Source organism: Lepidochelys olivacea (assembly GCF_965140295.1).
Source record: "Lepidochelys olivacea isolate rLepOli2 genome assembly, chromosome: 6".
Taxonomy (NCBI): Eukaryota; Metazoa; Chordata; order Testudines; family Cheloniidae; genus Lepidochelys; species Lepidochelys olivacea.
The window spans coordinates 43890757-43912294 of NC_140416.1; the positions used below are offsets into that span (position 1 = coordinate 43890757).

Consider the following 21538-nt stretch of genomic DNA (forward strand, 5'->3'; position numbering starts at 1 on the left):
CACTCATTTTAAAAGATTTTAAAAAATAAAAATGCCACTTACAGAGAATTGGAATGAGAAGCTCTGAGCAACGGGGTAGAAACAGTTGAGCCGTTGTGTGGTAGCTTTGGTGACGAAGGTAAAGAAGAATCAGTCATCTCCTCAATATCTGAATGAGAAGATGCTGACTTGGGGGATTTCTTTTTACCAAATGCTTGCTTGAAGGAGCTGCGTAACTGAAACAACAAAACCATAACCATAGAGACATCATAAAGAATTCAGCTAAGTAAAATTAGGTCACAAAGTACAAACTATAGCATGCAAATCTTTCCAACAAAATGGCAACAAATACTTCACATTAATCTTAGCCATTTTATAAGATTAATAAGGGAATCTAGAATAAGCTCTTGAAAGGGCTGGATGTTGATGCCTCCTGTTTTTAGGGTGTCTCCCTCACAACGAATACTGAATTCCATTTAGCACAAGAAACTTTGTAACAATGTTATTACAACTTGCAGTTATAAAGCAACATGGCTCAGACAAGGTTATTGATGCTGATGGGGTTAGTCATGTAAATGGATGGATTAGCTTTGTATTTTATAGTTTAAAGTAGGTCTTCCTTACCTCATTGACCTGCCAGAGGAAGCGCAAGCAAAAGGGAAGGGGAAAGGAAAAAAGACAAGTTTTAACAGAGAAAGCCAGTGACGGGGAAAGCTTTGGATTTCTCAGACAAACATGACCAATAAACAACAAACACACCAGAAATAATTTTAAACAGGAATCAGAGTACATGGAACTATATTATCTAAAAATGGGACCTTCAAACACATGGTCATTTCACATTACATGAGGGATGGCACACAGATCTGAATCTCAATACTGCCTGAATCTTATTTTCTCCATGGCTAGTAATCTCTTAACTGAGTTGCTGAGGCACTGGTACATCGTGTCTTCCTTCAAGGGATAAATATTTCATCAGGTTAAAATATTCAGCCTTCTCTACCTATCTGCAACTTGTAAGTCTTTTGAATGGGACTCCCACTTACAAAATGACTGAAAAATCAAGCATGATGATGACTAAACTGGTGGGTCCCTGTGATCTCAGTTCATTACAAAAGTGTAACTCACATGTTTTATAGGTGAATAAGATTTTTTTAAATTGCACTAAGTTTTCAGTGGCAACATGTCTCTGAAGTACTTTTATTTTAGCCTGAAGGTAATGTTTCACTATGTAATTAGACATTCTGAGTTTAGAAAAGATCTCACAAATATTTGTGAAATAAGCATTCTACATTCACTGGGTGCAACTTATATCCAGTTTATAAATAAAGAGTTAATTTTATATCCATTCTTCATTCTGCTATAATGTGGTCGTTTGATGAAATCAAGATGCTATTTCCTCTGTTTACCCGAACTGCACTAAGACCCTATATATTCATCTTTTTCACAATAAATAAATGTCCCCTAATCCACACTAAGAATAGTGGAATGACAAATGAGATATATAGCTTGGTGCTAGGATGAAATCTTCTAGACCATGGAAACATAAAACAACTAATAAAATAGGACTGAAAAGATATGATGAGGTATTGATCATGACTGAGGAATTACTGATCATATAGGATTAATCTAGCTGATATGAAAAAGACTCATTAACTGTTTACAAGGAGGAGAGAAAATAAAGTCCATCTTGCCAGCAGAGTACCCCAACAAGTAACACACAAGACAGCACTGTGAGGATTTGGAGAAGCTACTGCTTTCATTGAATCCAAGGTTTTGGACAATGCGGGGAGGGGAGAGAAAGTGTTATGATTAAAATATAGAAGTGAAACCATTGGGATAGAAAAGATACATTAAAATGAGAGTCTGTTCAAGTAAAATGTTGCAGTCTCATGGCACAAAGGGAGTTTCATACATAACCGTAACAGGATCACCGATAATTTCAGAATAAATGTTCACAAGAGCAAACTATAACATTTTGTAGCAACATATTTATAATTTCAGTGTGCTAGGTCCAGGAACATTTACATTGAGTGGGAAGGAGGGTGTGGACTGCTTTACTGACTATATTACAAGAACTAAGTATTTTAGTCCAAACTAAAATAAAGCTAAAGTTACTACAGCAGCAATGGTCTAATTAAAAATGGAGTTTAATACTGTGTACCTTTCCTCCAGTGCATGGCACCTTGTATAGAACGCATGATGAGCAAATAAAGAGAAGTGGAAAGTGAAAGATGATTATTTTGAAACCTTTTGGAAGAAACTTCTATCACAAGAGAATTTTAAAAATGGATTTATTTGATTTAAAAATTTCATTCAGAACACAGCCCAAGTTAAAATGGAATGAATGGACTCAGAAGAGGAAAGCAATATGAGCTAAGAGGCTTAATCTTCCTTCATTGTGAATTTGTTTCATTTACTTGGATTTTTCTCTAATGTTTTACACTAATAGACTAGGCAATGTATGTCTCTTAGCCAGGATTAGTCTTTGAGAGCTATTGCAACTACAGGTTTTATGACTGGCCTTTTGGCTAGTGAACGTAAAATTCTTTTCCATGTAGAGGGCCAGCACAAACATAGGCATCACTTAAGATTCACTTAGGTCTTCAAAATAGGGCTTAGGTGTAATTTAAGTGGTCCATAGTCCTTGTGTTGACCTGATGCACAAGGGAGAATTTCAACCTGGATGTTATTAGGACAATTTTATATCCGTTTCACACAATCTCCTGAAGCACACTCACCCAGTTTTTCCTCTTCTTCTTCTTTGAATCACTCTCTACGTTGCTTCCCACACTGGAGTGACTAGTAGCACTGTTAATACTAGAGACACTATCTGAAGAGTGTTGCCTTCTGATTCGCAGGTCAGCAGGTTGGGCAGTCCCAGTACCTGAATGTTAACAGCGATATAGTCAAATTTACTGGAGACATTTCAATATCTCCACTGGTCACTCATCCCGGCAAAAATGCTTTAGGAATTAAGTGCATTTAGAATCACTTGCACAAAATGATGGCATTGCATAGTTCACAGCAATATTCCTTGTTTCTCATGGCACAATTAATATTTCACATATGAGCCTGCAAACCTTTCCTCATGCAAATAGTCTCAATTTAAGTCAGTGAGACAAGTAATGTGAAGGAGACTTTGCAGGATCAGGCCCTTGCTTTGCACTGGAAATTAATTTTTTTTTTTTAAAGAATCAGGCAATTACTTAGAGATTTCACAGTACCCACAACTCTCAGAAGGAGGATTCTATTCCTTTATTGTGCTGCTGTGAGAATTCTGAAATGCTTACAGTGAATTTGAGCAATACAGCAACTACAGATAGCAAAGTTTTATTAAACGGTTTATTAGACAGCACAGGAGGGTCTGATAACAGTTTATTTAAATAGAAGGTACCAACAAAAATCATAGGGCTCTACTGAGATATAAATGTATACATCTCCATGTTACATCAAAGCAGAAGCAAATACAGTTGATGATATATACAAAGCCAGTCTCTGGGCAAGGTAAATTGCATCAGATATTACCAAGAGGACAAATGTCTCAGGAGTGCTACACTGCTGTTAAAAGTATAGTTTGCCTCTTTACCTTTGCAAGTGAGTTCAGGTGTGTTAATTACTCCATTAATGGCAGCTTGGGCAGCAGCGTTCTGCTTTTTCAGGAGTTCAATGGTTCTCCTTAACTCATTCAGTTCGGAATCCTGAAATGAAAAAGAAACCAATGAGATGTCCATACATTTAGACTCTATGTAACTGTTCCCAGGCAGCCTTCTTTCAATCTGGGTTTAGGTACTTGGTGAATGGTCTGGGGTGCATGAGAAATGTGCTGAGGGTTGGTGTATACTGCACGATTGACTGGACCTTGAAAGCACTACTTTTTAGGGGTTCAGATATTGTCATTCCACAATGTGGAGAAATTATTGTGCATTAAAGTAGCACTAAACATTGGTGATTGTACATAGTGCAGTAATTTTTAATAGTGTTTTTACTGGATGTATGCATGTATGTGTTGGGAAGAAGACAAACTGTAATAAAAAGCAATAATTAGCCTCTCTTTTGTTCCAAGCAACTTACAGTCATTATCTAATCAGTCCTCAAAACACCTCTGTGAGGTAAGCAAGCAGAAAGGTTGTGATTTGCCCAAGGCTACAAAGGGACTCACAGTGTCAGAGCTGAAATAGAACTTAGGAAAGATCCAGGTTCCCATTCTTGTGCTGTTAGCCCACCAATCACATGCACATTTCTATTTTAAAATACAAATGAAAGGATTATCCTCTTTCACAAGACCATAAGAATGGACATACTGGGTCAGATCAATGGTCCATCTAGCCCAGTATCCTGTCTTTGGACAGTGGCCAGCTCCAGATGCTTCCAAGTGAATGAATGGAACAGGGCAACTTACCGAGTTTGTAAGACAGGTTTCATAAAAACACCACTACTGTGAATTAATTTTTAAAAATCACTTGGTTCTCCTTCCCACTGGGATGTGTGCATCTACATGTACGCATACAGAACAAATGTTTCTCAAACTTGCCTTTTGTTCTGCTGTCATAGTCAGACTCTGTAGTCGAATGGTCATGTTTCCAAGGCTCTGCTCAAATGCTGCCACAAGGTGAGCCTGAAAATTAAATGACATTGTAGAATGAATACTGTTCTCTCCACCAAATAAAAGAGTGTGCTTATCTAAGTATTTTAAAAACGTTGTATGGCGTCTTCCAGTGTTTGTTAACTAGATACCACAAAGAGAAATACAGAGGTTAGAGTAGGCTTGGTAAAATAAGAACACCTCTTGCCAAATCTGTTTACAACCAAAACTTCTAGGAGTGCCTTATGTGTGGGAGAGTCAGCAATGCCAGAAGGTAAAAATTTTGAAAATCCTCAAGCTTTGAGACATAAACCAACCTCTGATTACCGGAGGTTAGCAGGAACCCTTCCTGGGGTGCAGATTATCCCACAATTGCCAACTGCAGTGTTTCTTCCTCCGGAGCAGTTGATACTGGTCATTGCTGGAGACAGGATACTAAACTAGAAGGATTATTAGACTGATCTGGCATGGCAGTACTTAGGTTTCCTAAAGACATATTGCTTACAGGAAAGACATTCTTTACAGTTCTCCCTGCACAGACAGCTGCGGCGGCACAGGAGCTAGCAAAGAGAGCTGTAAACAGGGGAGTTTGAGTGGGAGTTCTGTTGGAGGAGAAGGTGTTTGTGTGTGTTTGGTTTTGTATTGGTAGTATCTGTATGTGTAGAGGCTTGTAGGGGCTTTGTGCTGGGAGAGAAGCTGAGCCCTGATTAGGGGGCGGGGCTTCACTGACTGGGGGTCCTATAAAGGTAGCAGCCAGTCAGGCAGTGGCACAGGAGCTAGCAAACAGAGCTGTAAACAGGGGAGTTTGAGTGGGAGTTTGAAAGGGGAGTTTGTCTTGTGGTGCTTGTGTGGGGTTTGGTTTTGCTGTGGGTGGTGGTGTTTTGGTGTGGTTTGTGTTTCCCAGATTAACAGGATTTAGGTGGGAAGGCAATGACAGATACAGAGGTGGCAGTGGGAGTGACCCATGTAGCAGATGACACAATGAAGATGACTGGATGTGGAAGCTGTGGTATGTACATGATCCTGGAGCGGGCACCTGGTAAGAGTTTTGTCTGTATGAAATGCCGTCTGATAGAGCTGATGGAGGAAAAGATCAGAGGTTTGGAGATGCAGGTGGAAAGTCTGGTAGAGTTTAGGAAGGGGTTTGAGCAGATTATGGAGCAAAGACATGAGGTATCTGAAGGGAAAAGCTCAGACTTGCAGATGGAAGCAGGACTAGGGAATTCTGAGGGGAGACTGGGTGAGGAAAGTGGTCAGTGGAAGCATGTGACTAAAAGAACTAGGCAGAGGAAAAGACGGGCTAGTGAAGGAGAAATAGAGCTTCAGAATAGGTTTGCAGAGTTGGAAAATGAAGAAGGGGCTCAGCAGGTAGTCACTGAAGGTGATAGGGCAAGGAAGAAGAGAAGAGCGGTTAGTCCTATAGGAAAAGGGGAAGAGTTAATGGAGATTACACCAAATATGAGCCCCAGGAGGATACAGGATGGGTTAAAAAGGATTACAAGGGAGAATGGGAATGGAAAGAACTTGCAGCCAGAGGGAACAGGGGATAGACTGGAGAATAGCACCGTCACTAGGAAAAGGCAGGTCTATGTGATTGGGGACTCTTTACTGAGAAGAATAGATAGGCCTGTAACCAGAGCTGATCCAGAAAATAGGAGGGTGTGCTGTCTTCCAGGTGCTAAGATACGGGATGTAGACCTGAGGTTGAAAAGGATTCTAAAGGGAGCGGGAAAGAATCCCCTAATTATCCTTCATGTGGGAACAAATGATACGGCTAGATTCTCGCTGGAAAGTATTAAGGGAGACTATGCTAGGCTGGGGAGGACGCTTAAGGAAATTGAGGCTCAGGTGATCTTTAGTGGGATTCTGCCTGTTCCTAGAGAAGGGCAACAAAGGTGTGACAAGATTATGACTATCAATAGATGGCTTAGGCAGTGGTGCTATAAGGAGGGCTTTGGGATGTATGGCCATTGGGAGGCATTCATGGATAGAGGACAGTTCTCTCGGGATGGACTTCATCTGAGTAGGGAAGGAAATAGACTTCTAGGATGGAGGCTGGCACAACTGATTAAGAGAGCTTTAAACTAGGAATTTGGGGGAGATGGTTGGGAGATGTCCAGGTAATCTCCACGCCAGAATTTAGCATAGAGTGGAAAGAAAATGAAGTAAGAGTGGATACAGCTGTAGGTAGGAGGAAGGGCAGTGTAGATACAAGTCTAATAGGTTATACTGGTAGTAAAATAACCATGCCTAATAGGGTACAGAATGTGAGTGAGGCCAAACAGCAAAAATTAAGATGTTTGTACACTAATGCAAGGAGCCTAGGTAACAAAATGGAGGAACTAGAGTTACTGGTGCAGGAAGTGAAACCAGATATTATAGGTATAACAGAGACCTGGTGGAATAGTAGTCATGACTGGGCTACAGGTATTGAAGGGTATGTGCTGTTTAGGAAAGACCGAAATAAAGGTAAAGGTGGTGGAGTAGCATTGTATATCAATGATGAGATAGAATGTAAAGAAATAAGAAGCGATGAAATGGATATGACTGAGTCTGTCTGGGCAACAATTAAATTGGGGAAGAAAACTATTAGAGCCTCCCCTGGGATAGTGCTTGGGGTGTGCTATAGACCGCCGGGATCTAATTTGGATATGGATAGAGCCCTTTTTAATGTTTTTAATAAAGTAAATACTAATGGAAACTGTGTGATCATGGGAGACTTTAACTTCCCCGATATAGACTGGAGGACGAGTGCTAGTAATAATAATAGGGCTCAGATTTTCCTAGATGCGATAGCTGATGGATTCCTTCAGCAAGTAGTTGCTGAACCGACTAGAGGGGATGCCATTTTAGATTTGGTCTTGGTGAGTAATGAGGACCTCATAGAGGAAATGGTTGTAGGGGATAATCTTGGCTCAAGTGATCATGAGCTAATTCAGTTCAAACTGAATGGAAGGATTAACAAAAATAAATCTGCAACTAGGGTTTTTGATTTCAAAAGGGCTGACTTTCAAAAATTAAGGAAATTAGTTAGGGAAGTGGATTGGACTGAAGAATTTATGGGTTTAAAGGTAGAGGAGGCCTGGGATTATTTTAAATTAAAGCTGCAGAAGCTATCGGAAGCCTGCATCCCAAGAAAGGGGAAAAAATTCATAGGCAGGAGTTGTAGACCAAGCTGGATGAGCAAGCATCTCAGAGAGGTGATTAAGAAAAAGCAGAAAGCATATAGGGAGTGGAAGAAGGGAGGGATCAGTAAGGAAAGCTACCTTATTGAGGTCAGAATATGTAGGGATAAAGTGAGACAGGCTAAAAGTCAAGTAGAGTTGGACCTTGCGAAGGGAATTAAAACCAATAGTAAGGTTCTATAGTCATATAAATAGGAAGAAAACAAAGAAAGAAGAAGTGGGACCGCTAAAAACTGAGGATGGAGTGGAGGTCAAGGATAATCTAGGCATGGCCCAATATCTAAACAAATACTTTGCCTCAGTCTTTAATAAGACTAAAGAGGATCTTAGGGATAATGGTAGCATGATAAATGGGAATGAGGATATGGAGGTAGACATCACCATATCTGAGGTAGAAGCGAAACTCAAACAGCTTAATGGGACTAAATCGGGGGGCCCAGATAATCTTCATCCAAGAATATTAAAAGAATTGGCACAAGAAATTGCAAGCCCGTTAGCAAGAATTTTTAATGAATCTGTAAACTCAGGGGTTGTACCGTATGATTGGAGAACTGCTAACATAGTTCCTATTTTTAAGAAAGGGAAAAAAAGTGATCCAAGTAATTATAGGCCTGTTAGTTTGACATCTGTAGTATGCAAGGTCTTGGAAAAAATTTTGAAGGAGAAGGTAGTTAAGGACATTGAAGTCAATGGTAAATGGGACAAAATACAACATGGTTTTACAAAAGGTAGATCGTGCCAAACCAACCTGATCTCCTTCTTTGAGAGAGTAACAGATTTTTTAGATAAAGGAAACGCAGTGGATCTAATTTACTTAGATTTTAGTAAGGCGTTTGATACTGTGCCACATGGGGAATTATTAGTTAAATTGGATAAGATGGGCATCAATAGGAAAATTGAAAGGTGGATAGGGAATTGGTTAAAGGGGAGACTACAACGGGTCCTACTGAAAGGTGAACTGTCAAGTTGGAGGGAGGTTACCAGTGGAGTTCCTCAAGGATCAGTTTTGGGACCAATCTTATTTAATCTTTTTATTACTGACCTGGGCACAAAAAGTGGGAGTGTGCTAATAAAGTTTGCAGATGATGCAAAGCTGGGAGGTATTGCTAATTTAGAGAAGGACAGGGATACCCTACAGGAGGATCTGGATGACCTTGTAAACTGGAGTAATAGGAATAGGATGAAATTTAATAGTGAGAAGTGTAAGGTCATGCATTTAGGGATTAATAACAAGAATTTTAGTTATAAGCTAGGGACGCATCAACTAGAAGTAACGGAGGAGGAAAAGGACCTTGGAGTATTGGTTGATCATAGGATGACTATGAGCTGCCAATGTGATATGGCTGTGAAAAAAGCTAATGTCGTCTTGGGATGCATCAGGAGAGGTATTTCCAGTAGGGATAAGGAGGTTTTAGTACCGTTATATAAGGCACTGGTGAGACCTCACCTGGAATACTGTGTGCAGTTCTGGTCTCCCATGTTTAAGAAGGATGAATTCAAACTGGAACAGGTACAGAGAAGGGCTACTAGGATGATCCGAGGAATGGAAAACTTGTCTTATGAAAGGAGACTCAGGGAGCTTGGCTTGTTTAGCCTAACTAAAAGAAGGTTGAGGGGAGATATGATTGCTCTCTATAAATATATCAGAGGGATAAATACCAGAGAGGGAGAGGAATTATTTAAACTCAGTACCAATGTGGACACAAGAACAAATGGATATAAACTGGCCACTAGGAAATTTAGATTAGAAATTAGATGAAGGTTTCTAACCATCAGAGGAGTGAAGTTTTGGAATAGCCTTCCGAGGGAAGTAGTGGGGGCAAAAGATCTATCTTGCTTTAAGATTAAACTCGATAAGTTTATGGAGGAGATGGTATGATGGGATAACATGGTTTTGGTAATTAAATATTCATGGTAAATAGGCCCAATGGCCTGTGATGGGTTTTTAGATGGGGTAAGATCCAAGTTACCCGGGAAAGAATTTTCTGTAGTATCTGGCTGATGAATCTTGCCCATATGCTCAGGGTTTAGCTGATCGCCATATTTGGGGTCGGGAAGGAATTTTCCTCCAGGGCAGATTGGAAGGCCCTGGAGGTTTTTCGCCTTCCTCTGTAGCATGGGGCACGGGTCACTTGCTGGAGGATTCTCTGCTCCTTGAGGTCTTCAAACTACAATTTGAGGACTTCAATAGCACAGATATAGGTGTGAGGTCTTTTTTAGGAGTGGTGGGTGAAATTCTGTGGCCTGCATTGTGCAGGAGGTCAGACTAGATGATCATAATGGTCCCTTCTGACCTAAATATCTATGAATCTATGATTAATATTCTACATCAATTTTTCACTATGAGATCAGTGGACAGAGCAAGAATCTCAAATGGACAGATAGATCAGCAAATAATTGCAATCTGTTCTGGACTGGAGCTTTTATTTATTCTGAAAAGAAAATACAAAGAGGATAACAGAGTGAGAACTGTTCTAGAGTAAATGGGAATAAAATGCCTTTGAGAAACACTGAGTCTCATAATAGGTTCAGTCCATTTTATGTATTTTTCATAGTAGTTTAAAGCTGCTTGGATTTCATTCTAACTGGGAAACTTTTATTCTGCTGCTTTGTTCAGCTGGAAGGAACTATTAGACCCAGTGTTGGAAATCTGAGAGACAACATTTAATTGTCATCATTTAATTTTTTTGTTAGGAACATTTCAGGGACTAAATTTTGTCCTTTGAGTATTAAGGAATAATACAAAAGCATTGTATTGTACCACCACAATCTCTATATAGATTAATAATTTTCAGTACCTTTGCACTTCTTACCAGAAAACTTCAAAGCATTTTACAAACGGTAACCCTCATCCCAGGTAGTTAAGTATTACTATAGACATTTCTCAGATGAGGAAACTGAGGCATAAAGAGGTTAAATGGTTTGTTCCAAGCCATAAAGCAAGTTTGTGACAGAGTGGGGAAGAGAACCCAGAAACCTTGACCCCCGCTATCCCATTAGAAGACAACATCTTGCTTTATTCATGAATTCTTTTACAAAAAGATAAAGACGCCATGGTGGCCATGATATGGTGAATTATTTTTGTTTATGGGTGGAAAAGGGAGAGTGAAAGATTAAAATAGGAGGAATAAGAGGGGTGTGAGTATATGTGCAGAGGGAAATAATCTCCAGGTCTCTGTCAATGACGTGGAAGTGCCCCCCATTATTTAAACAATGGGATTAAATAATAAAGAAGTGGTTACATAAAAACTGTACATAACTGCAATGATGGAGCTCTAAAGGGCATATGATAATGCTCTGAAGGTGTAAACACCAATGCTGTCTCTATGAAATATCCCAAACTATATGTATTAATTCTGTGTCAGGTAAAATCAGAAACAGTAGCATCTTCCCTTTACTGAATTGCCATTAAAAATCAGCTGGGAAATCAGCCAGTAGAGTGATTCAAAAATACTAGATACTCCTCAAAACATTTTAAATACTTCAGTTTCAAGATTTTAAAATAAGACCAAAATTTGCAGGTTTCACATAAAGCAACAGTTTGCAACGATGATATAACTTGATTTTAGTACGGCTTTTGACACACGATATTCTCATATGCAAGCTAGGGAAAAGTGGTTTAGATTAAATTACTATAAAGTAGGTGCAGAACTGGTTGACAAACCATATTCAAATATTTGAAGAGTAGTTATCAATGGTTTACTATCAAATTGGGAGGATGTACCTAGTAGGGTCCTGCAGGTATCTGTCCTGGGTCTGGTACAACTCAATATTTTCATTAGTGACTTGGATAATGCAGTGGAGAGTCTGCATATAAAATGTGAAGATGACAGCAAGATGGGAGGGGTTGCTAGCACTTTGGAGGATGGGATTAGAATTCAAAATGACTGTGACAAATTGGAGAATTGGTCTGAAATAAATGAGATGAAATTCAATAAAGACAAGTGAAAACTATCACACTTAGGAAGGAAAAAATCAAATGCACAACTACAAAATGGGGAATAACTGGCTAAGCGGTAGTACTGCAGAAAAGGATCTGGGGGTTACAGTGGAATGAGAGTCAATAATACGATGCAGTTGCAAAAAAGACTAATACCACTGAGATATATTAGCAGGAGGATCATATGCAATACACGGGTCTGATAGTCTACCCATGTGTTCATCCTTTTTACAAAACCATAATAGATTTTGTATGCATTGCAAGGTATCATTTGAAAACTCAAATCTGCTGAACAGTATTGTCCTGGTAAAATATGTGTGGCAACATTGTACGTAGAGTAATAAAATTCTACTGTAGAAGACATGTTCCAAGTCTGAGGAAACAACTTCAAACCAGTTCCCCAGAGACAAGACAAACTGATGTCTCAGCCAGGTCTCAACACAATCATATGGACTATCACCTGATTAAGCGGTCGTTCTTTGGTAGGAAGAAAGGTGTGAGCGAGAAATTTACATCTTGGCAATGGAACAGCTGGGGGTTCCCTTGTAAACAGACTGGCTGTTGCTTGAACCCCAGCTGGAGATGATTCTCAAAGTGGAGGAAAAAGATATAAAAGTGAGCAACACCTCTCTCCCCTTATCTCTACTCACATCATCATCAACATTTGAAAAAGAATAAAAGCATGACTGAACTGTGCGAGGAGTCTTGACTGGGGAGGAATCCAGCCAGACTGCTATAAACATACGGTGAGAGAAACCTTTTTGCTTTGAATTCACTTAGCTTGATACATTAAGTATTAGTTATTTCTTTGTAACCAATTCTGACGTTTATGCCTCATTGCTTGCAATCACTTAAAATCTATCTTTCTGTAGTTAATAAACTTGTTTTATTGTTTTATCTACGCAAATGTGTTGGGATTGAAGTCTTTAGGAAGTTTCATTTGAGATAACAAGGTTTGTGCATATCATTTTCTATTAATGAAGTGACTGACCTTATATAAGCTTGTATTGTCTAGGAAGGTACTGGGCAGTACAAGAGATGTACTTCTCAGGGAAAGTCTGGAACTTGGAATTTGCTGGTGTCACTCTTCAATATAATTCAAGAGTGGCTAGCTAACAGCACTCATATGACTCAGCTAGGAGTCATTTACATGCTAGAGGCTGTGTGTGTGTGTGCGCGCGTGAGTGTGTGTGTGTGACAGCAAGAGAGCGCGCGAGCGCAGGCCAGGAGTGGTTGCTCTCACAGCAAAGCAGTGTAAAAGGCAGTGTAAAAGGCACCCCAGGTTGGAGAATTGAAGGGACACAGCTGTCCATCAATCCAGATTATACCTGGGAATGTCACAATGGTAGGTAATAGTTCCACGTTACTCAGCTCTGGTGAGACCTCAGCTAAAGTATGGTTTCCAGTTTTGGGCCCTACACTTTAAGAAAGATGTTGACAAACTGGTGTGTGTCCAAAGAAGGGCAACAAAAATAAGATTTAGAAAACATGATGTAGGGGGAAGGGTTAAAAAATTGGATATGTTTAGTCCTGAGAAGACTGAGGGGAGACCCGATAACAGTCTTCAAATATGTTAAAGGCTGTTATTAAGAGCAACGGTGAAGGTAGGATAAGAAATAAGGAGCTTAAACTGCAGCAAGAGAGATTTAGATTAGGTATTAGGAAAAACTTTCTAACTCTAAAACTAGTTAAATACTGGAATAGGCTTCCAAGGAAGGTAGTGGAATCCTCGTCAATGGAGGATTTTAAAAACAGGTTAGACAAACACCTGTCAGCGATGCATTAGGTATATATGATCCTGCCTCAGCACAGGGTAGATGACCTGTCAAGGTCTCTTGCAGACCTACATTTCTAGGATTCTGTGCCATGTTTTTCATAAATATTAAGTGCATAGATACAATTGTGACAATTACATGCTTTTGAAGGGGGAAGGCAATGATTGAGTTTGCTGGCAAAAGCTAGTGACCGCACATACAGCTGCTGCTGCCTTCTGCTTTACCAGCCATTATCTTCAAAAATTGTTAAAATATAGTTAGTTTCAATTTCTAAGACACAACAAAATTCCAAATGCATTTTTCACAACTGCTTTTAAGTCAAGCTGCAAAAATGCTATCACAGATTGATGTGCTAATCTTACCTTAAAAGAAATACTCACCAAAGAGAGAGAGAGAGCGCTTTTGTCTAATTATTAATCTATTTATAAACTAACAGTGTAGGGGTTTGAAAAAACCTCTTAACCCAGATAGGCTTGCAGACACTCAGCAAAGTAACAGGGCACTGTTGAATTTTACACGCAAATAGTCTAAAGCAAAAGTCCATTACCAGGATTTTTCCATTTCTTACCAAGTCATCATTCTAACTATGTATAATATTAAAATTGTACAGAGCTTAATATTTTAGATCTCTATTAATATTTTACTAGAAAAATCTACGAAGTTAAATAAAAAACAATACATGGCTAAGTAACTAATCAACTCACAGAAATGCTTAGTAACAAATATTAAACCTGAGTTGGATAATTATCCTCTCCTTAGATAGGATAGTCAATAATTCATCTGCAGAATTCATAATATAAGTGTCTTAAGAAAGCAAGATTGAACCTCACTAGCCTGCAGCTTGATTTTGGTAACAGAGGCTAAGATTGTTTTCCTACTGCCAAATAGGAAGAATATTGCCAGTCAGTTTAGGTCCAACGTGCCTTTTTTGCATAAAAGGATAATGGTTGAGGCCAGCCAGTGTGAAGGAGCTGCCAATTTACTAGAGAATTGCAGAGCTCACATTTTGCATTCAGCTAAAGAGTTCTTTAGAAAAGTTTAAGGCTGATGGAGATGCCATCGAAAGAAGGACCAGAAAAGCCATTGACTAAATATCATTCCAGATGTTCAGACCAGTTTTTCTTCATGTTTTCCTATTTTCATGGAATGCAACATTAAAAATATAGTTCAGCCTTGAAAATAAAATAACTGATGCTAATAGAAAAAGATGCAACATCCTTCAAATTTCTTCATTTTCAGGTCTTCATGCATGGGTCCATATGAAGTTCAATTGTTTTTCCCCTTCATTACTATTGACATCCACTATCATTTTGAAATGCGTATTTTCAGCTTCGAAAAGCAAGCAAGTAGAAGTGCAAAATCCTCTACTGTACAAATAAGGAATGAACTTTGAACAGTTTTCCTCAACTTTCTGTTAGAGGTATTCATGTAGCTAAAATAATTTTACTACTACTGTTTAAAGTTGCTGTAAATTTGCTAAATTGACTTGGAAATGTTTGCTATTCGATTAAATAATAATTCTGTAATATTCTGACTTTCTTGCACATCCACCAAGAAAACAAAGATTGGAGCTCAATTTGCCTTGAGATCAGAGAAGTGCTGTGGTCCCTGAACTTAGATGGCTACAATGCAAATATGTGAATTTCCCCAAGGTTTTGTACTGGAAATATAGGGTTTGAGAGCAGAGATAAGCCAGTATGAAGAGAACTGAACAGATACCAACATGTGGGTAATTGGAAGTTCTGTATTTCTGTAGGGTTTTTGCAGTTGTCTAGATGACACTTTTATAGACTCATAAATGCAAGTGCTGTTACAATGTATATAGATAGAATACTCAATGTACTATCAACACAGGAAATAATTATCTAGGATATTTTAAATGACTGGTGATCAGTGTGATAACCAACCTCCTTTAACAGCAAAGGAAATCCTGCTGCTCTAGAGTCATACATGATAATATTTGTTGTTAGGAGTCTGTTTGATGACTGCAACATATTATAATATAATAATATTATATATGGAGAAGAACGTGTATTTTCAGAAGTTGTACAAGTCTAAACTATAGGGACGGTGGGGTGGGGAGGACAAAAGTGCTAGCAGTAAGACTACAGCTGCTTTAAATTAGGGAAGACATGAAGGTTATCAGCCATATATCTGCAACTTGTAAATTCAACATTCACTTCCTATCTACCCCAGTTTTTTATGAAAGGGGAGTTTTCATCTTTGTCCAGATGATGTCTGGAGTTGGCAGCTGTAATCACTGAAAACCTATTCTCTGAGAGATACTTGTCCAGTCTCATTGCTTGAAGCTAAATGAAAAGAAATATTTCTGTTATACACTTCTACCCAGGAGTCTTCACAATGATACATAATCCACCTCGTTATAAATTGAAGGAGTTAGGTCTCACAGGATGGAGTTTTCATCTTAAATCAGTTTTAATTCTAACTCTGAACTGTGCAGGAGGCTTTTATTTTTAATAAATTGCAGTGTTTAGCCCAAGGAAAGCAAAATCCTGAAATCTTAACGCTTTGCTCATTGTCCATTTTTCAGGACCCACTTCCTTTAATAACATGACATTTTCTTTCTTGCCATACCCTACCCTACTTCTATACTATGTGTTATTTTTTGAGTTTCTGATTCAAACTTCCCTGAACTTAGGTGGTGTTCAGATCTATTTTTTTTATTGGGGTCATTATAATGACAGGGGCCGGAGTAATGAAGTTTGGAATTTTAGACCTGTATCTGAATGGCTCCAAAGTTCTGATTTGAGCCTTCCTCTGATTCTTTTCATTAAAAAAACAAAACATCAGTGAGCGGTAGCAACAGAATATACCATCTATAACACACTAAATATTCTCACAATCTGCAAGAAAAAATAATCACATTTACTACACAGTCTCCATCCAGAAGAGAGAGACTGGAATAGTAAAAATTAACTTGATGAGACAGGAGAATCATTCTCCCAGTGCCATGCCAGAATAAGCAGGGTGTGAATTTAAAGTGGATTAACAATTCCCAATATAGTCCATCTGTGGATGTTCTTACTCTGGAATAAGAGTGCTTTATAACAAATTATCTTAATTTACTTAGATTAAGTTAATTTGGAATAAGGCACTCTTATTCCAGAATAAGTGTGTTCATGCAAAAAGTTAATCCTGAATATATCCCTGTGTAGACAAACCCTTAATATACATAATATTGAATACGTACTTGCCCACCCTTTGCCACGAAAATTGATGATAATCAAAATAAACTAATGATATTTTATTCTCAGATCAAAAATAATTATATACACTGAGCAAGTACAAATTGTATATATATATTTTAAATCTGTCCACTAGAGAAAAGGTCATTCTCTCCTCTATGTATATACAGAATTGTAAAACCTTTCATGTAGCCATTCCAGACTGTTCTTCATCAACACATAGCCGACTTATCCCAAATAACTGTTCTCACACTCACAATGAAAACAAACATGAATAGTACAATAACATGAGGATATATGTGGCTGTCACTCCCCTCAGACCCTAAGAAAATAAACAGGGCTGAGACTGTGAGAAAAATGGCTGAAAATAAAACAAGTTAAATACCCACTACATGTGCTGGAAAACTAAAATGTTTATTTTAAAAACACTGGACTGAATAATTTCTTTTGGGGTTGGGGGGGGAGATTCTGTGTTCAGTAACAATGAGGAATATCATTTAAAATCTTTGAGAAAGTGAAAAAAATACCGTGAACGGGACTGCATGGGTCAAGGGATAAGTAAAGAGATACAGAGCCTTTCCATTTTCAGTTGCCCTTTTGAAACCATTTAAAGTGACCACAAGTTGTTACTATCTAGTAATTGTTCAGTGAGTAAGGTTGCCAAACCCTCCAGGATTGTCCTGGAGTCTCCAGGAATTAAATGTTAATCTTTAATTAAAGATTATGTCATGTGATGTAACCTCCAGGAATATGTCCAACTGAAACTGGCAACCCTATCAGTGGGCTATAGGAAATAGGTTGGTGGGCCTTGGTTTACTTTTTAGTGAAAGCAAGCCCTTTCCACAAAATTATCACCGCAACAAACACCCATAATGGTAGTCTCAGCCAAGTGGCCAAAGGAAATAAAGTACCCTGTTGCAGAAAGAGGTGGTCCACCCCAGGTTCAGGCTGGGGCACACTGGCAGGACAGTCTGGAGAAGGTTGTTCTGCCAGTGACCCAGCTGCACCTGTTCTGTGGATATACAAGGGACTTCAGTGCTCAGGGCTGTCAGGGCCTTAGCACATTACAGCAGTGCTAAATTCACTCTGGAGAAAATGAAATGGAAGAAAGAAATGTTGCTAATTTTATAAAAAGCAAATGGAGTGTCAACATGGAGGACAATCTGTTCAGACAATGGTACCCTTAGTACCAGGAAGAAATATTTTGAGGCTAGACGTTTCTGGAAAGAGCAGTTTCTCCTCTTTGAAGGAGGAATAGCGGCAGGGATGCTGAATGGCTTCTTAATATAGACAAAGAAGGGAAGTAATTGCTGCCCTGGAGAGAACATTTCTTCTCTACAGTCTGAAGAGGTTACTCTTCCAAATCAGTAGGCAGAGCAGCCCCTTGAGTGCAAAATTTAGCCTAACTTACATGAACAGTTGTGTAATTTGTTGTAAGGAGCAGAAACTAGAGTAATTCAAGAATAGTCTGTCAGCAAAAAAACAAACTTAAGAAAACTCTGTAAAAGAATTGGCCTACATTTAAGAAAGCAAAGCCCACTTTTCTGTAGACATTGCACATTAAGATGAGTTAAAAAAGATATTAGATACAAATGAGGTGGTTCAAATGAAATCATTTAATCTAGTCAGGTATTTGCATCTGCAGGGCAAAGTTAACAACTTTCATTTTTGGGTTTGTTTTGTTTTTTGCTCCTGGAATGTGGCAAAATACTAAATGTAGCCTTAATTTTCTTTCCTTAACCTATATGTTAACCATTCAGCTGCCTTCCTGTTTCTATTTTTCAAGTTGTTTGAAGAAGTATGATGCCTGCAGCCAGAAGATTAGATTAAATCATGTATGGCCAACACACTGACATACATTAGCTCTAGTTCTGATTTCTACTTTGTGAAGGATAGTATCACTTAGGCCAAACTCATTCTTCATGTTGGTGTATTTGCTATTACCACCCATTCAAGAGGGAATGGCCGCGATTTCCTCTTTGGTCACTGTAAATTCTCACATCTACCCAGTCCCATAATCCTGGAATACAAATATGAAATGATTTTTAAATGGTCCCTAGTCATTTTTGTCTTATTTGCACTGGAATCACTTATTTCTCCAGTGAGCTTCAGAGTTTTTTTTAACCAGGATTTCAGCCACCTGTGATTACACAGTGTTGACTCAATGGGGATTAAAACCCCAATGTATCCTTGGTTTTCAGTCCTTTGTCCCAAACAGCGCGCAAAGATAGTTATTTCATGGCAGTGAATATTCCTCAAAGCAAACAAGTGAAAACACAGCATACTCTGACTGATTTGAATCAGATGCATTATGCTTCTTAGACCCTGCCATAAACTGGCTCTCAGGGCACCTTTTGTGTGTCAGTTTTGCCTACCCTTGCCATCAACCCACACTGTTGCATGGTTTGTATGCTATGGGAAAACATAATGCCTTAGTCTTCAAAGAATCTCTTTCAGCATTAACTAAACCTATGTACCTGCATGTTGTACATATACAAAAGGAACAGTCAAATCAGTATAACTGTATTTAATGTTTTTTTTTAAAAAATGATCAATTGAACACTAGGATAGAAGGCTTTTTCTTTTCAGAATGACATAAAATGCATATATTTATTTTTAACACAAATGTGTGACCTGAATTGCTTATTACAGACTAGTGATCTTTTTGCTAATTAGGAAAGCTGGGATGGTGATTTGTGCACTATATAATTTAGGGTTTGTGCACTACATAATTTATCTATCAGCCTCCATTTTTCTGAATTGTACTCACATTGGCAGTCAACTGAGTTGTTAGAGCTGACACCTTCTCCTGGGATGCATCCAACTCCCTTCGTAGCTTGCGAATCTAAATATTGTATTTAAAAGATTAGTTTATTGTACTGTAATCTACAGAATTAGAGGAGTAAAACACTCATGCAAAGTGTCTAGATTGAAAGTTTGTTTATAAAACCCATATTGCTCCTTACCTCTGACTGGCATTTTTCTTCAGGCTACAACAAAAAAAATCAGGAAAAAAAATATGAGGAACTTACAATAGTTCATTACTAGCATATGTCAAATTTTTTACAAGTAAATTCAAAATAGGAGTTCTTATTTATTACTTATTGATTCAGCATACATAGGTGTTTGCAGGCAACTTTATTCACATTAATAATTCCACTGAGTACCACCATTAAAAACTTTGACATTATATCAATCTAAATCCATTATCTTAGTTCTGTATTTCTGAACATGTTTGGCTCTGTTTAGATGGAAATTAAATTTACTAGCAGTAATTCTGATACTCCAAAACTTTTAATATCCTAATTCCCCCCAAAGCCTATTCTATTCAGTGGTTAGAATAATACACTTTAAATAATCTTACATTTATATGCACCATTCATTGTGACCATAATTACTTTTGGAGGAGAAGGTGGAGGGCTTATTCACATAGTGAGCACTTACTTATGTAGTGGTATTGTTTTCAATGGGATTAATTATATGAATAAATGTTCATCAATTTGAGTAGGGGCTCTACAATCTAGTCATTTGTGAATTTTAATTTCATGTAATTGGATTACAGTCTAAGGTGATGTAGCTGTAATTCCCTTTTTTTTTTTTTTAAACCAAAGGTAACAGGTTCTCTGTTTTAGGGCCCGATCCTACAACTCTTTCATGCAGCTAGTATCACTAACTTGAAAGGAACTACTTGCTTGAATAAAAACTGCAGGACCATGCCCTTAAAGATAACGTTCTTAAGTATAGGTTTGTTTCAAATATGGATGCATGGTAGTTGTGTGGTTGTATCATACTTTCATACCAATTTGTAGGGTGATCCTCTATTAATACAATCACCGGATTCCACTGTTGTCCGTTGTTTTTAAAAGACCGGAGTGTCAGTTCAGATATATTTTCCTTTAGTAACCTTTAATGTTACATATTCTGAAGCAAGATGCTTTTGTAAAAGTATTAGAAGAAAATAATAATACACTTTTTAAAAAACACTATAATTATATTATTTGTCCCAAAATACCATTAAATCTTCTTTCAATGTCAGATTATTAAGAGACTATGCAATTAAGATTTTTAATACAAAAATTCTTGGCAAAATGAGAAGTAATGGCTCCTTTGTGATCATTAAATCCATTGCATTAAGGCCTACTTAGAGAATTCTTAATTAGCAGATCACTAAACTATCAGACTGAAATGGCTTTATCTATTGAATCAATGTGGGTGGTGTTGGCAAAAAAGACCAGGACTATCCATTACCTCCTTTCTATCAAGACTTCCTTAGAATGGTTGTGGATTGCTGATTTAAGAGACTAACTCCTGCTTCTGGGCCGTTAGGGTCTATCAGGCTAACATGAATATTGTGATAAACATCCATTAACACCTTTTTGGGAACATAAAAATAAATACCTTATGTTTACATGCAAAGAGCCATCCTCTTTACACAGAAAAAGCAATTAGCGCACTTGGTCCAATCAATTAATTTGTTTTACTAAAAAAAGTTATACAACTGCAAAATAATATTTAATACTACATTTCTCAGCAGGCTCCTGCTGAATGTTTACATTTCACGACACTCACCGTTGAATAAATAGATGATGTACTGGACACCAAGGAGAGAGAGGATCCATGCACTAAAGGAAAGATAAAATAAACAAATTGCATATCTGTTTGCAATACAGTAAGCACATAGTGGAATCATATACAGAGCATTCACTGCAGATTTTACACCTACTGAGAGCATATTTTCATAAGAATGCAAACAAAATTGCATCATCCATCAAACTTTTTATTGTAAAATAAATCTTTGCAGATGTAAAGTTTGCAGATGTAAGTTGAAATTGCTACACAAAGGAAAGAGTTATATAAAATGCCTTCAC

The 21538-nt window shown here is 38.0% G+C and overlaps 1 protein-coding gene across 1 annotated transcript in view; it reads right to left on the reverse strand.

Annotated features, from left to right (window-relative positions):
• Window positions 1-21538, reverse strand: part of NAV2 (neuron navigator 2) — a 671297-nt gene that overhangs the window by 24225 nt on the left and 625534 nt on the right. The window contains exons 20-26 of the mRNA XM_084631659.1: window positions 21240-21292; window positions 19637-19660; window positions 19441-19515; window positions 4514-4597; window positions 3569-3680; window positions 2721-2866; window positions 43-215 (exon numbers count right to left, since the gene is read on the reverse strand). Coding sequence (XP_084487785.1) covers window positions 43-215; window positions 2721-2866; window positions 3569-3680; window positions 4514-4597; window positions 19441-19515; window positions 19637-19660; window positions 21240-21292 — 667 coding nt within the window. The remainder of the gene's footprint in view (window positions 1-42; window positions 216-2720; window positions 2867-3568; window positions 3681-4513; window positions 4598-19440; window positions 19516-19636; window positions 19661-21239; window positions 21293-21538) is intronic.